Source organism: Gossypium hirsutum, chromosome D03 (assembly GCF_007990345.1).
Source record: "Gossypium hirsutum isolate 1008001.06 chromosome D03, Gossypium_hirsutum_v2.1, whole genome shotgun sequence".
Lineage (NCBI taxonomy): Eukaryota > Viridiplantae > Streptophyta > Magnoliopsida > Malvales > Malvaceae > Gossypium > Gossypium hirsutum.
In genome coordinates, this window is record NC_053439.1 from 34,443,920 (window position 1) to 34,464,664 (window position 20,745).

At 31.2% G+C, this 20,745-nt stretch overlaps 2 protein-coding genes across 5 annotated transcripts; one reads left to right on the top strand and one right to left on the bottom strand.

Moving 5' to 3' along the window:
* Nucleotides 1-1,680: 1,680 nt before the first annotated feature.
* LOC107950773 (auxin response factor 9) lies at nt 1,681-6,351 on the top strand. 4 transcript variants are annotated; one of them, XM_016885733.2, is made up of 14 exons: nt 1,681-2,227; nt 2,356-2,477; nt 2,629-2,724; nt 3,069-3,125; nt 3,253-3,405; nt 3,492-3,576; nt 3,727-3,817; nt 3,958-4,122; nt 4,202-4,315; nt 4,403-4,475; nt 4,551-4,704; nt 4,809-5,392; nt 5,500-5,687; nt 5,765-6,351. In XM_016885733.2, the coding sequence occupies exons 1-14, from the start codon at nt 2,176-2,178 to the stop codon at nt 5,904-5,906; spliced, it is 2,076 nt and encodes a 691-aa protein (XP_016741222.1). In that variant the 5' UTR covers nt 1,681-2,175; the 3' UTR covers nt 5,907-6,351. The 4 variants fall into 4 exon arrangements, with proteins under 4 accessions (XP_016741222.1, XP_016741220.1, XP_016741221.1 ...); XM_016885731.2 differs by having other exon boundaries at nt 1,682-2,227; nt 4,794-5,392; XM_016885732.2 differs by having other exon boundaries at nt 1,682-2,227; nt 2,362-2,477; nt 4,794-5,392.
* A 1,331-nt stretch (nt 6,352-7,682) lies between these two features.
* LOC121215462 (uncharacterized) lies at nt 7,683-8,116 on the bottom strand. The gene has a single exon (XM_041089994.1). It carries the CDS (start codon nt 8,027-8,029, stop codon nt 7,757-7,759), a length of 273 nt encoding a protein of 90 aa, XP_040945928.1. The 5' UTR covers nt 8,030-8,116; the 3' UTR covers nt 7,683-7,756.
* Nucleotides 8,117-20,745: the final 12,629 nt, after the last annotated feature.

Below are 20,745 nucleotides of genomic sequence, written 5' to 3' on the forward strand. Positions count from 1 at the left end.
CTGTTCGACTCTTTGCTTGAGTGGAAATTGCTTTGTTTGACAGATAGATGTGAATCTTTATTGCTGAAAACATAATATCTGCGTCTCTGCTTGATTTGTTTCCTTGTTGCTTACGAGATGATACTTGACTCTTAATTGGGCATTCATGATTATGGAGTCGTTCTAATGAATTAGAATATCTTTTAGGTCTTAAAAGTTAAATAAATAGTTAATTTAAATGATAATTAAATAACTTAATAGAAATATAGTAATTAATATAAATTATTTGTATAATAATTAAATATAAATTAATTTTAAATTTTAAATTTTAAATAAAGATGTTTTTGATAACGATAACACGTTTCATGAAAAAAAAAGTAGAATGTAATAAACATTAATGGAATAGTAAAATCCGGAAACAAATTACACTATATAGTATAACATAAAACTTTAAGTTAATTTATATGTTATATAAGGATATTTTTACAATTATCGTGAGGTAGAAGGGTTCTTTTTGTTAACTGGATCTTCAAAACAAAATATATATTTTATAACCCTGAATTGGATCGAAACCTATATCGGTTAAGATTTCTTTTTTGTTTCCATTAATTCTAATAATAAAAAAATTAAACCTACGAAATTGTTAGTTGGTGGGTGTTTTCTTTTGAATAAAATTATTAATAATGCAAAAAAAGAAAAAAGAAAAAAAAAAAGAGAGGTTTTAGATTGACTCAAGGTCAAATATTCAAATTTGATATTTTTACTTTTGAGGGTTGAATGGGGGAGAATGTGGACGTTTCAAAGGGGGTGGGGTCACTGTTTCCTTTCCTCGCTACTACTTGTTGCTTGATGACGAAAGGAAGCGAGTAACGTGACAGATTGATGAATAAACTAATAATAATCTAAAACGACGGCGTTATAGAAAGAGTACATGTGGAGGTGGAGCCCCGCATAAACCCAACCACGTGTGAACTCCATTTCGGCAAAAGGGAGTGACGTGTACAGTGTTGGACCACCGAACCGCTCGCAGTTTGTCTGGGAAAAAGTACAGCAACAGGGTTACAAAGCATCAAGATCCAACACTTTGCACGTGTTTCACGTGGACCCCGCACTCCTCTGTGGCAGATTCCCCCCTCCCCCTAATTATTACTACTTCCTCAATTCAATTTAGATTTTGGTCCTTCAATTTTATTCGTTATGAAATTTTACCCTACGCAAGCAAATTTATGTTGGCATAAAATGTTTTAAAATTTTTACATTAATATATTTAATCAGGTGTTTACTATTTTTACTAATTAATAATATTATAAAAATATATAATTAAAGTATACAGATTAAAATTTAAAGTTAAGCATAATAGAGGGATTAAAACTGTTATTTGACCTACAAAAATAAATTAAATTAAATTAAATGTAAGAAAACGAGAGGAAAATAAAAAATAAAAAACCCTCAACCCAAATGTCTTTGGGGTTTATAACTCGAGCCAACCACCCTTTTGCCTGTTTCGAAGCAGCCAACGAAAGAGACGTAAAAAATAACACCGTTAACCCCAACCACACTCATCCCAATGTCCCCCATCATCCGTACCTAAAACGCCGTTGAGAAACGGCTTTCCACCGTTTGCCGTTAAAAAATGGTCTCGTCACGTTAATCCCCTGACTGTCTCAGTTAAATCCGGAACCAGAGTTCGTTAAATTAGCTTTACACACTCGATTTACAAAAAAAAAAAACGCTCCTTTGTTAGAAACCCAAAACAAAAAGAGAGAGAAAGTAAAAAAAAAAGAGGGAAAGAAGAATTGAGAACAAAGTCGCGTATCATAAGAGTCGAGCGTAGGATTTTAGGTTGATTCTCTCTGCTAACGGCGTTTCCTTTTTACAGAGCAGCGAAAAGCTATACTGAAAGCGAGGTGAACGACGGCAGATTTGTACGGTTAAAGCTGTTTTCCGTTACGGTATTGGATCTCGCGACGGTTACGATAGGGAGGGAGGAAAAATAGTGTGAGGGAGGTGTAGATTTTTTTGTCAGGAATTCGAGCAGTTTCGTAATTATTTGGCTTTTATTGTGGTGCTAAAGAGTGTAAAATAAGGTTTATTAGAGCGTTTTTGGAGGATTTAGCTTCTCTCTTTGGAGGTTTTTTGTTCCAAATTTGTTGCTGTTGCTCGTTGTTGACTTGAAGAGTCGGAGAGGGTTCAATAATGTCGAATCGGGGAGGGGTGTTTTCACAGACAAATAATGTTTCCTCCGAAGGTAAACGAAATAAAAGAATTCATACAGATTGAACGTTGATTCTATATTTTTCTTTAAATTGTTTTTATTTTTCTTTGATTTTTTGGAAAATTTTTGAAACCTTTTTTTTCTTCACTTTCTTTTTTGAGTTAAAGGAAATGGAGGAGATGATCTATACATGGAGTTATGGAAGTTATGTGCGGGACCCCTGGTTGAGGCTCCTCGAGCTAGAGAGAGAGTCTATTATTTTCCTCAAGGACATATGGAACAGGTAAAGCCTCTTTTCGTTTTTCGTTTTTTTTTTCATTTTTGTGTCGAACATATTCCTGTTTGGTTTTATTTGGAATTATCTCCTTTTATAGAAATGGTTATTTTCGGGTTATTGATTGGGATTTTGCTGTTTTGGCGAGGGATTGTTTTAGTTGGAAGCGTCGACGAATCAGGAGTTGAATCAGAGGATTCCTTTGTTTAATCTTCCATCGAAGATACTTTGCAGTGTTGTTCACATTCAGTTTCTGGTAATTTTCTCTTTCTGGTTTTTTATTTGACTTTGCATAGGCCACGGTAATCTCTAGTTGTGTTTTGGACTTCTGATTGCTTAAAAAACGGAGAGGAAAAAGGAAGTGAGTAATATGTTTAGAGGTTACCAGTTTTTCTATTGTTTTGATCTTGAAAAGATTGTAAAACCTTGAATTTTGAATAAATAGTTTCTTTTTTCTGAGAAATTGGTTTCACTGGCTCAATAAATTGGGGTTTCAGTCAGATCGTAAGTCATGTGGACCTGGTGGACCATTATAGTATTCTATCAACATGATTGATTTGGGAATAACTTTTTATGCACTTATTGTTACAATGTTTGTAGGCTGAACAAGAAACAGATGAAGTTTATGCACAAATAACTTTGATGCCGGAGCCAAATGTAAGAACCAATTTTATTTGTTTCTGATTTGAAAATCTTCCAGTATTAGAATGCAGGAGAGTTGGTTTTTCTTTTTCTTTTATTGTTTGATATTAGTGATCACTAATCATGTTTTTGGCATGGATAGCAACCTGAGCCAACAACTCCTGATGCATGTCCTCCGGAGCCTCCAAAACCTACTGTCTGTTCTTTCTGCAAGGTTTTAACAGCCTCTGATACCAGCACTCATGGAGGTTTTTCTGTTCTTCGCAAACATGCCACTGAATGCCTTCCTCCACTGGTACAATTTCTAGATCTCTTTTTTCGCCGTTTTGTCTTCTTTCTAAATCTTCTTTGTATTGATTTCTCTATATGGATGTCTTTTAGGACATGAACCAGGCAACGCCAACCCAGGAATTGGTTGCCAAGGATCTTCATGGCTATGAGTGGCGCTTTAAGCATATTTTTAGAGGTAACAAAGGATCTGATAACTATCTTTCTAGTTTAGTCGGTTAATACTAAGCTTTTATGTTTTTGCTGTCAATTCCATGTATGACTCACCTCCGCTACTGATGGGCAAATCACTTGCGTTATGTAAATTGTATATGGTTTGAATGAACAGGCCAGCCAAGGAGGCATTTGCTCACAACGGGATGGAGTACATTTGTTACTTCCAAGAGATTAGTAGCTGGTGATTCCTTTGTGTTCTTGAGGTAGATGCCTTTTCCATTTTCTGATATCCTTGATGCTTGTGTGGTGGTGCATTGAACTGGTTCTGGCCTTTGCTGGTTATGTTCTTTTTTTTTTTTTCCATGTAGCTGATGAGCTATTTGTTTAATACTTGGTTTCATAGAGGGGAAAGTGGGGAGCTGCGCGTTGGAGTGAGGCGTGTTGCTCGTCAACAGAGCAGCATGCCTACATCAGTGATTTCAAGCCAGAGCATGCATTTAGGAGTACTAGCAACTGCATCTCATGCCGTTTCAACACAAACCCTCTTTGTTGTCTACTATAAACCAAGGTATGATAATTACAGATTTTCCAAAAATGAGATGAAAATGATATTTTTTTACTTATAACCATCTTGTGTGAAATATCAGGACAAGTCAGTTCATTATTGGGTTGAACAAATATTTAGAGGCTCTTAACAATAAGTTTACAGTTGGCATGAGGTTTAAGATGAGATTTGAAGGGGAGGATTCTCCTGAGAGAAGGTAGTGAAACTTAAGCACATGATTGCTTTGGATTGGTGATTGTTCAATGTCTTCTGTAATACTTACGAACATACTTTGATTGATAAGGTTTTCTGGCACAATCGTTGGGGTTGAAGACTTTTCTCCTTACTGGAAAGATTCAAAATGGCGTTCATTGAAGGTAACTTGTTATGCTTTCTTAAACTTCATTTTGATTTATTTTGTCATTATAACTATAATCAGTTATTGCCAATAGGTACAATGGGATGAACCTGCCTCTATACCAAGACCTGACAGGGTTTCACCATGGGAGATAGAACCCTTCGCTGCTCCTATTCCACCAACTCTGGGTCAACCTGTTGCTGCTAAGAACAAAAGGCCTAGACCAACTGCTGAAATTCCTGCTCTAGGTGAAGCATATTTTTCTTTCTTTGAATCTCTCTTTTATTATACTTCTATTTGGTTTATCTGAGAAATCCACTTTGTTTGAATAATATAGAATTACCTTCAACAGCATCAGCTCCTTGGAATTCTGGAGTTATGCATACCCATGATCTAATGCGGCGTAACATTACTGCCGAAGCAAACAGAAATGAAAATCATATCATATGGCATATGCAGACTGAAATGAGAAGCAGTTGCAGCTCTGTCTTGAAGACTCAGAACGAAGGGAGCTGGCTATCTTCTCCTTGCATGAGTGTTTCTAAGCATCGATTTCCTGATGCAAGAGACGATAGCAAATGTGCATCTGGTTGGCCTGTTCTTTCAGGATTGTCAAACCCACAAGTGAACAATGATTCAACCTTTGATCCAATAGAAAAGGTAAAGAAATCTGAGACAGCTTCTAGCTGCCGATTGTTTGGCATTGAGTTGATAAACCACTCTGCTAGCTCAAGGCAATTGGAGAGGACACCTACCCAACTTTCTACTATGACTGCCAGTACAGCTGAAGGACATCATACCTTGTCACCTAATAATTCTTGCCAGAAGTCTGAAATTTCAAAAGATTCTAATGAGAAGCAGGAACAGTTACAATTACAAGCAAAAGAGATCCAGAGCAGGCAAAGTTGCCCTAGTTCTACAAGAAGTCGTACCAAGGTATTGAAAGTAAAATGTTCATGCAGGTGTTAATTCACTTCATTAAGGGAAAGTTTTACTTGCAGAATTTTCCATAAACTCACTTTTGGGTTTCTGTATGTGAACAGGTCCAGATGCAGGGGGTAGCCGTCGGTCGCGCTGTGGACCTGGCCATGTTGGAAGGGTACGATCAGCTTATAGATGAACTAGAGGAGATGTTTGATATTAAGGGAGAGCTTCGCCCTAGGAATAAGTGGGAGATTGTCTACACTGATGATGAAGGGGATATGATGCTTGTAGGCGATGACCCATGGCAGTAAGTACCCTGATACTTTTTTATTTTTCCCCCTTAAACTCTTCTAGAACTTGATTGACTTTGATGTTTATGCACAGGGAATTCTGTAGCATGGTAAGAAGAATATTTATCTGTTTAAGTCAGGATGTGAAAAAGCTGAGTACAGGAAGCAAACTTCCCATGGCTTGTATTGAAGGTGGTGAAGGAACTGTGATAAGCTCAGAGTCAATTGAAAATTAATAGGAACACTGTTTGTTTTTCTTTACCGCAGTTTACAGCATCTGTTGTTTGTTTGTTGCTGATAGTTGTTCTTAGTTTCACTTTTGGGCTATAGAGGATGTTTAAGGGACGCTAATCACTAAGCTTGTTTTCTAGAGTTGCCTACCATAGGAGACAAAAAGACGTCATACGACCTTGGGTTTGAAGAACCAAGAGTTAATGGAACTAGATGAGGTGTTAGAGGCTAGGACTAGGAGAATGTGAATACTTAAAGATCTTTGTGGTGGGTTGGGGGTTTGGGTTCTAATCTTTGGTTTCGTGTGCTTGTAAATATAAAAATGTGCTCTGGCTTTGACACTGGCACTGTAATCCTCATCTGTAGTGAGTGAAAGTGTTCCAGCTTAGCTATTCTTCGCTGTTTTGGTAACGCTTTTTCTTTATCAATCAATTCAAACTTTCCTCTGCATTTATAAATATTTCTGTTTCTGATCTTTATAAGGATGGCCTGGGATAGAATAGCTAGCAAAAATATTATCATTTGGTAAATAAATCACTGCCAAGTTCAATTTTTCTGCCCTCATCAGCTTTTCTTTTTCTTTCTCTGAGTTTAGTTTTTTGGATCCTGATTTGTCGAAGCCAGGGCTGGAATCCATTACCTGAACTCAGAGAAAACTATTCAGGTTGTTTTTTTTTTTACAACGATGATTTTATGAGGGCAAATACTTTGACCAATCTTTGAGAAAATAGAATGTCGATAATAAAGAAAAGAAAAATAGAACATACAGATTTTATGTGAATTTTTTCAAAAAAAATATTGCATATTGAGGAAAAGAAATTTGTTATGTCAAATTTGAATGATTGTAAGTAGTCTGTAAGCGAAATCTCGGAGGCCACAGTCCAGTATCTTGCTTATCTTTGTTCTCGTGAATCTCCTTATCTTGTTATTTGTATTTTATTTTAATAAAAATTTGAGTCATAATTCTAACAAAGAACAAATCTTTATTAAAATAAATTGAAAATGTTTAATTTAGATTTGGGTATATGCCTTTAATGGAGAATCGACCAAAACTATAAAATATGCTTTAATACATAGGTGATTGCCATGTTATAATCCTATAAATGCAAACCGATTTGCGAGTATAAACATGCGTTGTGTTAAATTAAAAAAAAATTAAGCATATTTGTAGTCCATGTATACGAAACAGTTTTTTTATATAGTTTTGAGAAAGAAAATCCCAAGTAATATTAGCTTCAAAGAAAAGCATTGAGGTTGTGAATTGAGCCTTTAATTTAGTTGATATTAAAATAATAATAATTAGAAAGACGTAAATTCAAATATGATTAAATATGTTTAGATGCACTAAGCAGTCGATATTAGTTAAGCAGGCAGTTGTGGTTAAAATAGTAAGAGATAACCAATCAAGGTTGATGTTACTGAGAGAATGAAAGGGGTACGCAAGATACCAAAAAACAATAGGATGAGAAGACTGAAAACAAGATGCTAAACATAAGCAATTATAAATTCAATGTAACGACCTTGCAAGTGGCATCATTAGCATGCTTTTCTTGGTAGCATTTCCTGCCAAACTTTTCATTAGCACGTTCATTCATGTTTGGCAGTGCTGAATTTCAATTTTTTGCCTAGCAGAAAAAAAATCATCGTTTGCAATGAAGCAAGGATCATAAGTCAAGTTGCTTGAAAGTTGATTCATAAAGCTAGAAAAATCTGATTTCAAACATGAATATTAATAAAGAAAAACAATTATCCAACTAAGTTCAGAAATTGCACACATACAGTTGTTTCAAAAACTCAAAACTTTGTATTACTTTGAAAAACCGAAGTAACAAAAATACATGATGAATCAGGGACATTAATAGCAGCTAAACGAAACAATGGTCTCAAAGCAATTAAGCCCATCAAGCTCAGGCGCAAATCGAGGAGCCCTCTGTTTCTTCTTCTTCTCAACGTTTCCGTCTTGCTTTTTCTTCATGGGTTCAGAACTCAGCTTATTGGTTCCCCATCTGCTATTAAGAAAGCTGTCAGCAGCTCCTTTATTCATTGAATTAGAAGCAAAGGAAGGCCTGACTGATTGACCCAAGAATTCAGCACATAAAGCATCAAAGGAACTGAAGATTGAATTCATAATGATGGATTAAGAAAAAAAACCCTTTTTTCTGTGTTTGTAGAAGATATTGTTTGGTTGAATGAATGTTGAGAAATGAAACCCCAAAGGATATATATATATGTAAAGGGAAGACATGGCATACGGGGTTACCAAGTTGTTTTCATAATTTAATTTATTGTAGGATAAGGACATAGAGGGATTTGCGTGAAACGTGAAAAAGCTTGTTGGATATTCGTTGCTTAATTCAAAGGCGTGTAAGTCGGCTCTAAGTGGGTGATTGGAATCAGAACCGTCAATTTAGGGGGGGGGTCAAATGTTGGTTTACTTGGGGAGGTGGTGGGTGACTATGTCTATTTTGACTAGATAATTCAACGCCCTCCATTCATTGGTAGTGGTAATTAAAGATGTTGAATGAATGGTTTTGAAGATATTAGAGCGAAGATAGGTATAAATAGGAGGGAACTTCATGTGGCGTGCGGGTTGGTCAATGTCTTTGCTTTGTTTTTTCATGGTAAAAGTCATGTTAAACGTGTTAATTTTTTTTACTTACATGGTTAAAATCATGATTTGATCAATTACGTAATATATAATATAATAATAAAATGTTAAAATAATATTACAATAATAAAATAGATTTGGTTTGGTAGAGCTTAAGCCTTTGAATGTTAAAGTTTAAACTTAGTTCATATTTTAGATGATTGAGCACAATCAATGACTATTGTTGTAAACAACAACAATTGGTCAAAAGAAAAGTTTTTAAACTATTTTGTTGGAACTTTTCAAGGTATTGTTCTTCAATTTCTTAGACGATGGGAAGAGTCTGAGAAAGGAAAAGAACAAAAAGAGCTTTTATTAAACCAAATAGGATCTCCTAAAGATCTTTTAAAAGGATTAACCTCAATTCTAAAAACAGAATTTTGTGGTTATTGTGATAAAAAAGATCAAGATAGTGTAGCTAGTTACATACTTTCAAAAATAAAATTATGTGATATTAGGTATTTAGAAGAATTTTCTAAAAAATTTCTTTATGAATATCAAAAATTAAAAAAATGAAAATATAGAGTTTTAGAAAAACCAATACTTCCATTAGTTACCCTCACCTTGGGATGAGATATGTATAAACAAATATGTATCTTACTTAGATAAGCACTGTAGAAACTTAGGGCTTTCAAAAGAGAATATAGATACTATAGGTAATAGAATTAACTTTGCAAAAGAAAGAATAACTTTACATTGCTTGCAAAGTAAAGCGGCTAAACAAGTTAAAAATAAATTAAGTCATAAATATTGTTCTAAAATTTTAGAAAATGAATGGGAATTTGGGTGTAAACAAATATATCCCAATACTTATAAAAAACATAAAAAATATAAATTAAGAAAATGGAAACCAGGTAATAAAAAATTCTCTGGTAAAAATCAAAAAGTGGTTAGGAAAAAGAATTCCAAACCAAAGAAACAAATTTGTAAATGTTTTATTTGTGATGAAGAAGGTCATATAGCTAGTAGTTGTCCTAAAAAAGGGAAAAATACTAGAAAAATGACAAAAAGTCTTGAAGAACAAGATTTAGAAGTATGTTATCAAAAGGAAACAAATCCTGAAGAAATTTTATATGAGTTAATATCAGAAACAGATTCTGATAGTAACGATGAATATATATTTATGTTTAATATAGGAAGCAGTTCTAATAATCAATTAGAAGAAATTTCAAATCTTGAAAAACAGGATATTAAATTAGGCAATTTAATTGGAGAAGAAAAAGACTTTTCTGATGAAATGATAGAAAAAATAAATAAAAATCATATTTCTAAAGAAGAAATATATAAGATCTCTAAGTTTAAAATATGGACTCAGAGACATATAGAAAAAATTAGCGGTAACACAGTCACTAAAGATACAAGAGGAGGATTAACAGAAATCCCTCTCTTTACTAAAGAAAAAATTAAGAGGATTAGAAAGAAATATCCTCAAGTTAGATATATTCATTTAGGTATAATCATGATTACTATAAGAGCTTTATTTAGAAGAGGTTATGATATTCCTATAATAGCTGTCCTATTAGACAAGATTTGAGAATCCGATAAAAGCACTTATTGGAGGTATTCAGTCTAATTTACATACAGGCGTAATAGGATTTAAAGTTAAACCCAATTACTTTATTTCTATTATAGATCCTCTAATAGAAGAGTGTCTATGCCTTAGAATTCAGACAAAAAATTCTGATATTAATGATCTGGCAGAAGATCTAGCAATCAGCTGGACTTCCATTAATGAATATACAAATACTGCTGAAGTAGAAATAAAAGAGATTAATAATAAAATTATTGAACTCTTTGAACCAAACAAGTTCACTACTGCAATTCAGCCAAGATTATTAGATATAAGAGATCTGTCAATTCCAAGGGATTGGATGATGGAAAAAATTAATAGTTCTAGTACTTCTAAACCAGTTAGTACTATTGAATATATGTCATCAGGTAATAAATTATATTTTAAAAACAATTGTATAAACAATACAAATGAAAATTTAGTTTTACCCTCTAGTTCTCAACAAGAAGAAGAAGAGGATAATATTAGTACACCAATAGGAATGAAAACAGTTCAAATTCCTATATTTCCTACCGATCCTAGTAATAATTCTAGAAAAACTAGAATGGAAGAAATTCAAACTTCAACAATTGATAAAAAGTCAAAAGTTGGAATAAATATCAAAATTATATTTCAATTTAGAAAATATAAAAAATATTCTCTAAATGCTTTGATTGATACTGGAGCTACTATCTGTAGTTGCAGAGAAAATGCAATTCCTGTAGAAAAATGGGAATTGGTTAAAAAACCTATAAAAATAATAGGTATAGATGGTAGCAAAACCATTATAAAATATAAAGCTAAAAATATACCTATTTACATAAACAATGTTAAATTTGTAATACCTAAAATATTATGTTTTCCTAATATGCAAGGAGACATAGTGTTAGGAAACAATTTTATATGTAAATATTTACCTTTTACTATAGACAAAAATTCTATTTGGCTATCAGTAAAAGAAGATTTTATGAAAATTCCACTAGAAAAAGATAATAAAGTAGTATGTAATAAAAAATTTACATTACTAAAAAATTAATATTTGTGATTTATTACTAATATTTGCTGATTTTTTTAGCAGGCCTTATAATGGATAGAGGTAAAAAGCCTCTACAAGAAATAGTTGGTGAATGGACAACCGTTCACAAGAAACCCAATAAAGGGAAAGCAGAATCAAACTCCAAAAAAGGATTTGTAACTGCACAAAAACCATTTTATCCTAACCAAGGATATTATGCATCTTATCCAATGGTAAACCAACCACTTGGAACAAATATTTTAAATTACCCTATGGTAAAGCAACCAATGGGAAATACTTTTTCATTGACCCCAAACACGGTGAGTCAATTAAATTGGTCCCAAAATCTGAATTCAGTATCACAAACAAGTTATGCTGAAGTCATTAAGGGAGCTGAAAATTTGTTGAATCAACAAAAAATTCAAGATTTTTATAATCCTGGTTTATCACCAGAATTTTATGATTTTATAAATGAGATATGAAAAACCCATATTTCAAACCAAAGAGCTAATTTCCGAAGAACTCTTACTAGATTTTCATCTTTCTTAGTTGAAAAAACAACTAAAGAAAATAAAGCTGAAGATCTATTATTAAAATCTATTTTATATAGAGAATGGGATGAATTCCAGTTAGAATTCATTGATATTAAGGAGATAAACAATCTTCTTGATATTATTCAATATTTTATTCATAAAGGAAAAAAAATTCTATTATGAATAAAGTATTTAGAATATGTATGTATAATAAAGCCAGGAAATTATTACCAGTAGAAATATTCACAAAAATAAATAAAGAAATTTGCAGACAGCAAATTCAATTTCAAAAAGCTTTTTCAGAATATTTTCTACAAGCATATGTTTTTACTGATTATTTAGATAATGAATTTCCTACTTTAAAATACAGACTTGATAATGAACCATTTGATATAACCAATATTGAATGGGGTTTTACTAAAGAAATAGTTGTGCAAAATCTCTCTTTTCATCTCTTAAAAGATTTTTCAGCTATTGTAAAGTCTGTCTTACAAAACATCATAAACAATGATGATTTTTATTACTATTTTCATATTGAAATTAGTAGTCTAATTGGTATAGCTGAACAAGAAAAATTTTATCAGCCATATCAAATTTGGATAATTAAAAAGATGGTTGGAACACCCCAATTATCTGCTGTAAATGAAGATAAAAAACATTTGTCAAAAACAATTGATAAATGTTATACTAAATTTGAAGATTATCAAGTCCAAACAGGATTAGATTTATTATCGCAAGCCCATTATCTTCTCCATGATGAAATCTACAAACTATGGACGGATGGCAGAAGAATATTGGCATTTCCAAATGGAAACATCCAGGAGGAAAGAAACGAAGAATCTGTGAAGCTGTTAAAAAAGATTGCTGAAATGGAGATAGAAGAATTTCCATCTCACATTACAGAAAAAGTCAAACATACATGGGAGACGTGGAACTCACCACCAAGACTTTCATCAGATTCTTTACATTTAGATGAAATTGAAGAAATGAATCTCAATAATATGCAAGAAGGATGATGTCAACAAAGATAGCAACATGGATTGATGATGCAAGCAAGATGGAAGCAGCCATTAATGCTTGATGAAGACATCTAAATTAAGACAAAAAGTCTTAATCAAGTCTTAATCATCATTAAAACAATGATGATGTAAGAGATGACATAAAGCAGTTGTAACACAAGCAGTGACAACAGCGGTCATAAATGCAAGCATGACACATGGAAGCAACCATACCCATGCAAAAAGATGGAGACGTGGAAGCAACCACATCCACAAAGAAGCCGAGTCCTTATCAGAAACACTGTACGTGATTCAAAATACAATTGTATAGAATTTTTAGAACTCCTCTATAAATAGGGAGGAAAGCTCAATTGTATAGTATCTTGTAAATTACGAACTACTTTACTTTTTAGTTTTCTCTTTTAAACTTTCCTTTTGTAATCAAAGAGTCTATATTCCCTTCCGCTCATACTCTCAAATACCCTCTACTCTTCCCCACCCCCCGCTTGGTATCAGAGGTGCCGGTGTAACGAGTTTCTGGAGAAATAATATCGTAATATTCATTGTAAGTTTTTATCTTTGATTTACATTTCTATTTGTTTCACAGTTGTTTGTTTCAAAACCTATATCTGTTTATCTATCTTCTTGTTGCCGTTGAGTCCAGGGAGGACGTTAGGCGTAGTGTGAATACGCTAGGATAACAGGCTGGTCTTAGGTACCCGAGACAAACTTTATGGAGCAAATCGAGTGTCAGTTTAAAGATAAAACTTGTGATCATATTACGCATATAGACTCTAGAAATGAAAACAACGTTTCATCTCTGAGTAAGGGTATTAATAGTCTTGTTGATATAACTTCTTTTTATTTTGGTAGGTTATTTAGTAAAGTAAATTCTGTAGAAGAAAAAATAAATAACTTAGGAAATATAAGAGATTTAGACTTAAACCATGAGTCTAAAGAAATATTAACTAGTGTTAATAATAAATTAGATCAAGTTTTTAATAATAACAATATCGAGTCCGATGTAAATTTAGGTCCTTTATATTATGGTAATGGTCAAGATCATATTTTTGTTTTATCTGATGAAGAAAATACTTCATCTGATGAGTCGTCATCTATGTTAAAAAACTATAAAAAACATAAAAAACGTAAAAAAAAATGAAAAACAAAAAGAATATGATTTCCAATCCTATAAAACACTTATAGAACATTGGAAAGAAAAATGTACTAAAAGTAATGATCAACTTGAAAGAGTTGAATATTTAAAATTAATAGAAGAACTTTATAAAAAACATAAAGATCTTTTCAGTATGTTTAATTATCATTATATGTTAAAATATGATGATAGTAGTAGTTCAAGTAATTCTGAAAAAACAGAATTATATAAGAAATAATCTGATGAAGAAAAAACTTCAACAGATCAAGATGAAGACATAAAAGTCTCAACATATAATTCTGATGAAGAAACCACTTCATCTGAAGAAGAAAATATTGATGTTCCAGAACCCATGGATACTGAACCACCAGATCCATATAGGAAAAGAAAAATAGAGTCAGATAGTCAAACAGATGATTATTTGATTAATAATAAAGTTCAAGGTATAATCAGTATGTTAAATAGTAATATAAAAAATCTAACTATTGATGAGAAAAACTCTAAAAATATAAGAAATTATACTAATAAAAATTCACTAGCATGGTTAGGAGTAAAACCTAATACTCATTATAGACATAAAAAGAAAAATTATAATAAACAAGTCAAAAAGAAACTAGAAAATAAAAAATTTTCTGGTCATATTACGAAGCAGTTTTCTAGAAGAAAAACTTCTAAAAAACTTAAAGAAATTTTAAATAACAAGATAAGTTATATGGTCAAAAACTTTTCTAACAAAAGAAAAGAAGTTGAAAAAAGAATTATAAGTCTTGAAAAACAAGACTTACAAGTAAGTCATAAAAAGAAAATAAATTCTTATAAAATTAAATCTGATAAAAATGAAAAAAAATATTTTTATTAGAAAATTCCATAAATACTAAAAAAGTACAGACTATTATTCAACAGATGAAAATTGGAAAAAATGATATTATTACTTTTTCAAATTTTCAACCTAAAAAATATTATACTTATATTGAAATTAATTTTCAATTTAGAGAATATAAAAAGTATTCTTTACATGCTTTATTAGACACTGGAGCTACAACCAGTAGTTGCAGAAAAAATGCGATTCCTATAGAAAAATGGGAAGTTATGAATAATCCTATAAGAGCAATAGGAATAGATGGTAACGAAACCATAATTCAATATAAGGCTAGAAATATACCGATCTATATAAACAATATTAGATTTGTTATTCCTAAGATTTTATGTTTTCCTGAAATGCATGGAGACATATTATTAGGTAATAATTTTATATATCAACACTTACCTTTTTCTATAGATAGAAATTTTGTTATTTTATCTGTGGAAAATTTCTCCGTGGAAATACCACTTGTAGAAAACCATAAATTTGTGTGTGATCAAAATTTTATTCCAACAAGGAACGAATAAATTAAACAACTAGAAACAAATCATTGGTTGTTTAAAATTCTTGATAATAATTTTAGTGAAGAACCATTAAAATTATGGAAAAACAGTCCAAGATACTGTGAAATAAAATTAATTAATCCTAATAAAATCATTAGGGTTAAACCTATAATCTATACTAAACAAGATATAGATAAATTTGATGTTCAAATAAATGAACTTCTAGAACAAGGATTAATAGACAAAACTAGTAGTCCTCATTCCAGTCCAGCTTTTATGGTAAGAAATCATACTGAAATTAAAAAAGGAAAAGCTAGAATGGTTATTAATTATAAGAGATTAAATCAAAATACTATTTTTGATGGATATTTTATTCCACGAAAAGAAGTATTAATTAATCAGGCTAAACATGCTAAATACTTTAGTAAATTTGATTGTAAATCAGGATTCTGGCAAATCATGCTAACTGATGAATCAAAACCTTTGACAGCCTTTAGTGTTCCTAATGGTCATTATCAATGGAAGGTAATGCCATTTGGTCTATGTAATGCCCCACAAGTTTTTCAAAGATGGATGGATTCTATTTTTAATAAATATAAAAAATTTTGTGTGGTATATATAGATGATATCTTAGTCTTTTCAAAAACACTTGAAGAGCATAGAAAACATCTAAATATTATTTCTCAAGAATTTCTAAAACATGGAATTATATTAAGCCCTAAAAAGATAGAGCTTGAGAAAACAAAAATTGAATTTTTAGGATTAAAATTATCAACTCATGGTCTTCAACTCCAAGATCATATTATTATAAAAATAAAAGAATTTCCTGAAAAAGTAGAAGATAAAAAACATCTTTCACAATTTTTAGGAATAGTTAATTATGGAAGAACTTTTTTCCAAAATTAGCTGAAAAAATAGGAGGATTATATGATAAATTAAAAAAGAATATTTGTTTTTGTTGGACTAAACAAGACGAAGAAGTTATAAAAAATATAAAAACAGAAATTACTTATAATCCAAAGGTTTATTTACCTAAAAAAGGAGATAAACTAATTTTAGAAACTGATGCATCACAATATTATTGGGGATGTATTCTGAAAGCCAAAACAGCTAATAATAATGAAGAACTAATATGTGGATATAGCTCAGGAAAATTTAAACCTAATGAGATTAATTATATTATTTATGAAAAAGAATTGCTAGCTATTAAAAAAGGGATAAAAACTTTCCTTATTTATTTAGCACCTGAAAAGTTCATTATAAGAACTGATAATCAGGCAGTCAAACAGTTTCTAACTAATAATAGTTTAGAAACTGTTCCTAGAAGAATTAGGTGGTATAATGATTTATGTATTTTTAATTTTGAAGTTTTTTATATTAAAAGTGATGAAAATCTACTTGCTGATTGTTTGAGCAGGCCTTATAATGGATAGAGGTAAAAAGCCTCTACAAGAAATAGTTGGTGAATGGACAACCGTTCACAAGAAACCCAATAAAGGGAAAGCAGAATCAAACTCCAAAAAAGGATTTGTAACTGCACAAAAACCATTTTATCCTAACCAAGGATATTATGTGTTTTATCCAATGGTAAACCAACCACTTGGAACAAATATTTTAAATTACCCTATGGTAAATCAACCAATGGGAAATACTTTTTCATTGACCCCAAACACGGTGAGTCAATTAAATTGGTCCCAAAATCCGAATTCAGTATCACAAACAAGTTATGCTGAAGTCATTAAGGGAGCTGAAAATTTGTTGAATCAACAAAAAATTCAAGATTTAAAAGATCTTTCAAAAATTAAAGATTTTTATAATCCTGGTTTATCACCAGAATTTTATGATTTTATAAATGAGATATGGAAAACCCATATTTCAAACCAAAGAGCTAATTTCCGACGAGCTCTTACCAGATTTTCATCTTTCTTAGTTGAAAAAACAACTAAAGAAAATAAAGCTGAAGATCTATTATTAAAATCTATTTTATATAGAGAATGGGATGAATTCCAGTTAGAATTCATTGATATTAAGGAGATAAACAATCTTCTTGATATTATTCAATATTTTATTCATAAAGGAAAAAAAATTCTATTATGAATAAAGTATTTAGAATATGTATGTATAATAAAGCCAGGAAATTATTACCAGTAGAAATATTCACAAAAATAAATAAAGAAATTTGCAGACAGCAAATTCAATTTCAAAAAGCTTTTTCAGAATATTTTCTACAAGCATATGTTTTTACTGATTATTTAGATAATGAATTTCCTACTTTAAAATACAGACTTGATCATGAACCATTTGATATAACCAATATTGAATGGGGTTTTACTAAAGAAATAGTTGTGCAAAATCTCTCTTTTCATCTCTTAAAAGATTTTTCAACTATTGTAAAGTCTGTCTTACAAAACATCATAAACAATGATGATTTTTATTACTATTTTCATATTGAAATTAGTAGTCTAATTGGTATAGCTGAACAAGAAAAATTTTATCAGCCATATCAAATTTGGATAATTAAAAAGATGGTTGGAACACCCCAATTATCTGCTGTAAATGAAGATAAAAAACATTTGTCAAAAACAATTGATAAATGTTATACTAAATTTGAAGATTATCAAGTCCAAACAGGATTAGATTTATTATCGCAAGCCCATTATCTTCTCCATGATGAAATCTACAAACTATGGACGGATGGCAGAAGAATATTGGCATTTCCAAATGGAAACATCCAGAAGGAAAGAAACGAAGAATCTGTGAAGCTGTTAAAAAAGATTGCTGAAATGGAGATAGAAGAATTTCCATCTCACATTACAGAAAAAGTCAAACATACATGGGAGACGTGGAACTCACCACCAAGACTTTCATCAGATTCTTTACATTTAGATGAAATTGAAGAAATGAATCTCAATAATATGCAAGAAGGATGATGTCAACAAAGATAGCAACATGGATTGATGATGCAAGCAAGATGGAAGCAGCCATTAATGCTTGATGAAGACATCTAAATTAAGACAAAAAGTCTTAATCAAGTCTTAATCATCATTAAAACAATGATGATGTAAGAGATGACATAAAGCAGTTGTAACACAAGCAGTGACAACAGCGGTCATAAATGCAAGCATGACACATGGAAGCAACCATACCCATGCAAAAAGATGGAGACGTGGAAGCAACCACATCCACAAAGAAGCCGATTCCTTATCAGAAACACTGTACGAGATTCAAAATACAATTGTATAGAATTTTTAGAACTCCTCTATAAATAGGGAGGAAAGCTCAATTGTATAGTATCTTGTAAATTACGAACTACTTTACTTTTTAGTTTTCTCTTTTAAACTTTCCTTTTGTAATCAAAGAGTCTATATTCCCTTCCGCTCATACTTTCAAATACCCTCTACTGTTCCCCAAAAGTCTTGAAGAACAAGATTTAGAAGTATGTTATCAAAAGGAAACAAATCCTGAAGAAATTTTATATGAGTTAATATCAGAAACAGATTCTGATAGTAACAATGAATATATATTTATGTTTAATATAGGAAGCAGTTCTAATAATCAATTAGAACAAATTCTAAATCCTGAAAAACAGGATATTAAATTAGGCAATTTAATTGGAGAAGAAAAAGACTTTTCTGATGAAATGATAGAAAAAATAAATAAAAATCATATTTCTAAAGAAGAAATATATAAGATCTCTAAGTTTAAAATATGGACTCAGAGACATATAGAAAAAATTAGCGGTAACACAGTCGCTAAAGATACAAGAGGAGGATTAACAGAAATCCCTCTCTTTACTAAAGAAAAAATTAAGAGGATTAGAAAAAAATATCCTCAAGTTAGATATATTCATTTAGGTATAATCATGATTACTATAAGAGCTTTATTTAGAAGAGGTTATGATATTCCTATAATAGCTGTCCTATTAGACAAAAGATTTGAGAATCCGATAAAAGCACTTATTGCAGGTATTCAGTCTAATTTACATACAGGCGTAATAGGATTTAAAGTTAAACCCAATTACTTTATTTCTATTACAGATCCTCTAATAGAAGAGTGTCTATGCCTTAGAATCCAGACAAAAAATTCTGATATTAATGATCTGGCAGAAGATCTAGCAATCAGCTGGACTTCCATTAATGAATATACAAATACTGCTGAAGTAGAAATAAAAGAGATTAATAATAAAATTATTGAACTCTTTGAACCAAACAAGTTCACTACTGAAATTCAGCCAAGATTATTAGATATAAGAGATCTGTCAATTCCAAGGGATTGGATGATGGAAAAACTTGTGATCATATTACGCATATAGACTCTAGAAATGAAAACAATGTTTCATCTCTGAGTAAGGGTATTAATAGTCTTGTTGATATAACTTCTTTTTATTTTGGTAGGTTATTTAGTAAAGTAAATTCTGTAGAAGAAAAAATAAATAACTTAGGAAATATAAAAGATTTAGACTTAAACCATGAGTCTAAAGAAATATTAACTAGTGTTAATAATAAATTAGATCAAGTTTTTAATAATAACAATATCGAGTCCGATGTAAATTTAGGTCCTTTATATTATGGTAATGGTCAAGATCATATTTTTGTTTTATCTGATGAAGAAAATACTTCATCATATTGAGTCGTCATCTAGAACTATTAATTTTTTCCATCATCCAATCCCTTGGAATTGACAGATCTCTTATATCTAATAATCTTGGCTGAATTTTAGTAGTGAACTTGAAGCAGCTGTGACACAAGCAGTGACAACAGCGGTCATAAATGCAAGCATGACACATGGAAGCAACCATACCTATGCAAAAAGATGGAGACGTGGAAGCAACCACATCCACAAAGAAGCCGAGTCCTTATCAGAAACACTGTACGGGATTCAAAATACAATTGTATAGAATTTTTAGAATTCCTCTATAAATAGGGAGGAAAGCTCAATTGTATAGCATCTTGTAAATTACGAACTACTTTACTTTTTAGTTTTCTCTTTTAAACTTTCCTTTTGTAATCAAAGAGTCTATATTCCCTTCCGCTCATACTCTTAAATACCCTCTACTCTCCCCCACCCCCCCATCCTCAAGTTAGATATATTCATTTAGGTATAATCATGATTACTATAAGAGCTTTATTTAGAAGAGGTCATGATATTCCTATAATAGCTGTCCTATTAGACAAAAGATTTGAGAATCCGATAAAAGCACTTATTGGAGGTATTCAGTCTAATTTACATACAGGCGTAATAGGATTTAAAGTTAAACCCAATTACTTTGAAGAAACCACTTCATCTGAAGAAGAAAATATTGATGTTCCAGAACCCATGGATACTGAACCACCAGATCCATATAGGAAAAGAAAAATAGAGTCAGATAGTCAAACAGATGATTATCTTAGATTTTCTAATAAAGATTTTGAATTTGACAATGAAAAATTTAGGGTTTTTGGTAATAAAACCGAAAACATAGCTACTAATGATGTAAAACCTGAATACCCAGGAGAAACTTCAAATCAACCTGTTCAACCAAGAATAGATGATTTAAATAAAAGAAATGGCATAGACACTCTTCTATTAGAGGATCTATAAT

Excerpts from the sequence above, each read along its gene's own strand:
- LOC107950773 (XM_016885731.2), top strand. The coding sequence starts at position 2,176 with ATGTCGAATCGGGGAGGGGTGTTTTCACAGACAAATAATGTTTCCTCC. Across the intron at positions 4,123-4,201 it reads GTTGTCTACTATAAACCAAG|GACAAGTCAGTTCATTATTG; the intron begins GTATGATAATTA and ends GTGAAATATCAG. Across the intron at positions 5,688-5,764 it reads GTAGGCGATGACCCATGGCA|GGAATTCTGTAGCATGGTAA; the intron begins GTAAGTACCCTG and ends GTTTATGCACAG.
- LOC121215462 (XM_041089994.1), bottom strand. The coding sequence starts at position 8,029 with ATGAATTCAATCTTCAGTTCCTTTGATGCTTTATGTGCTGAATTCTTG.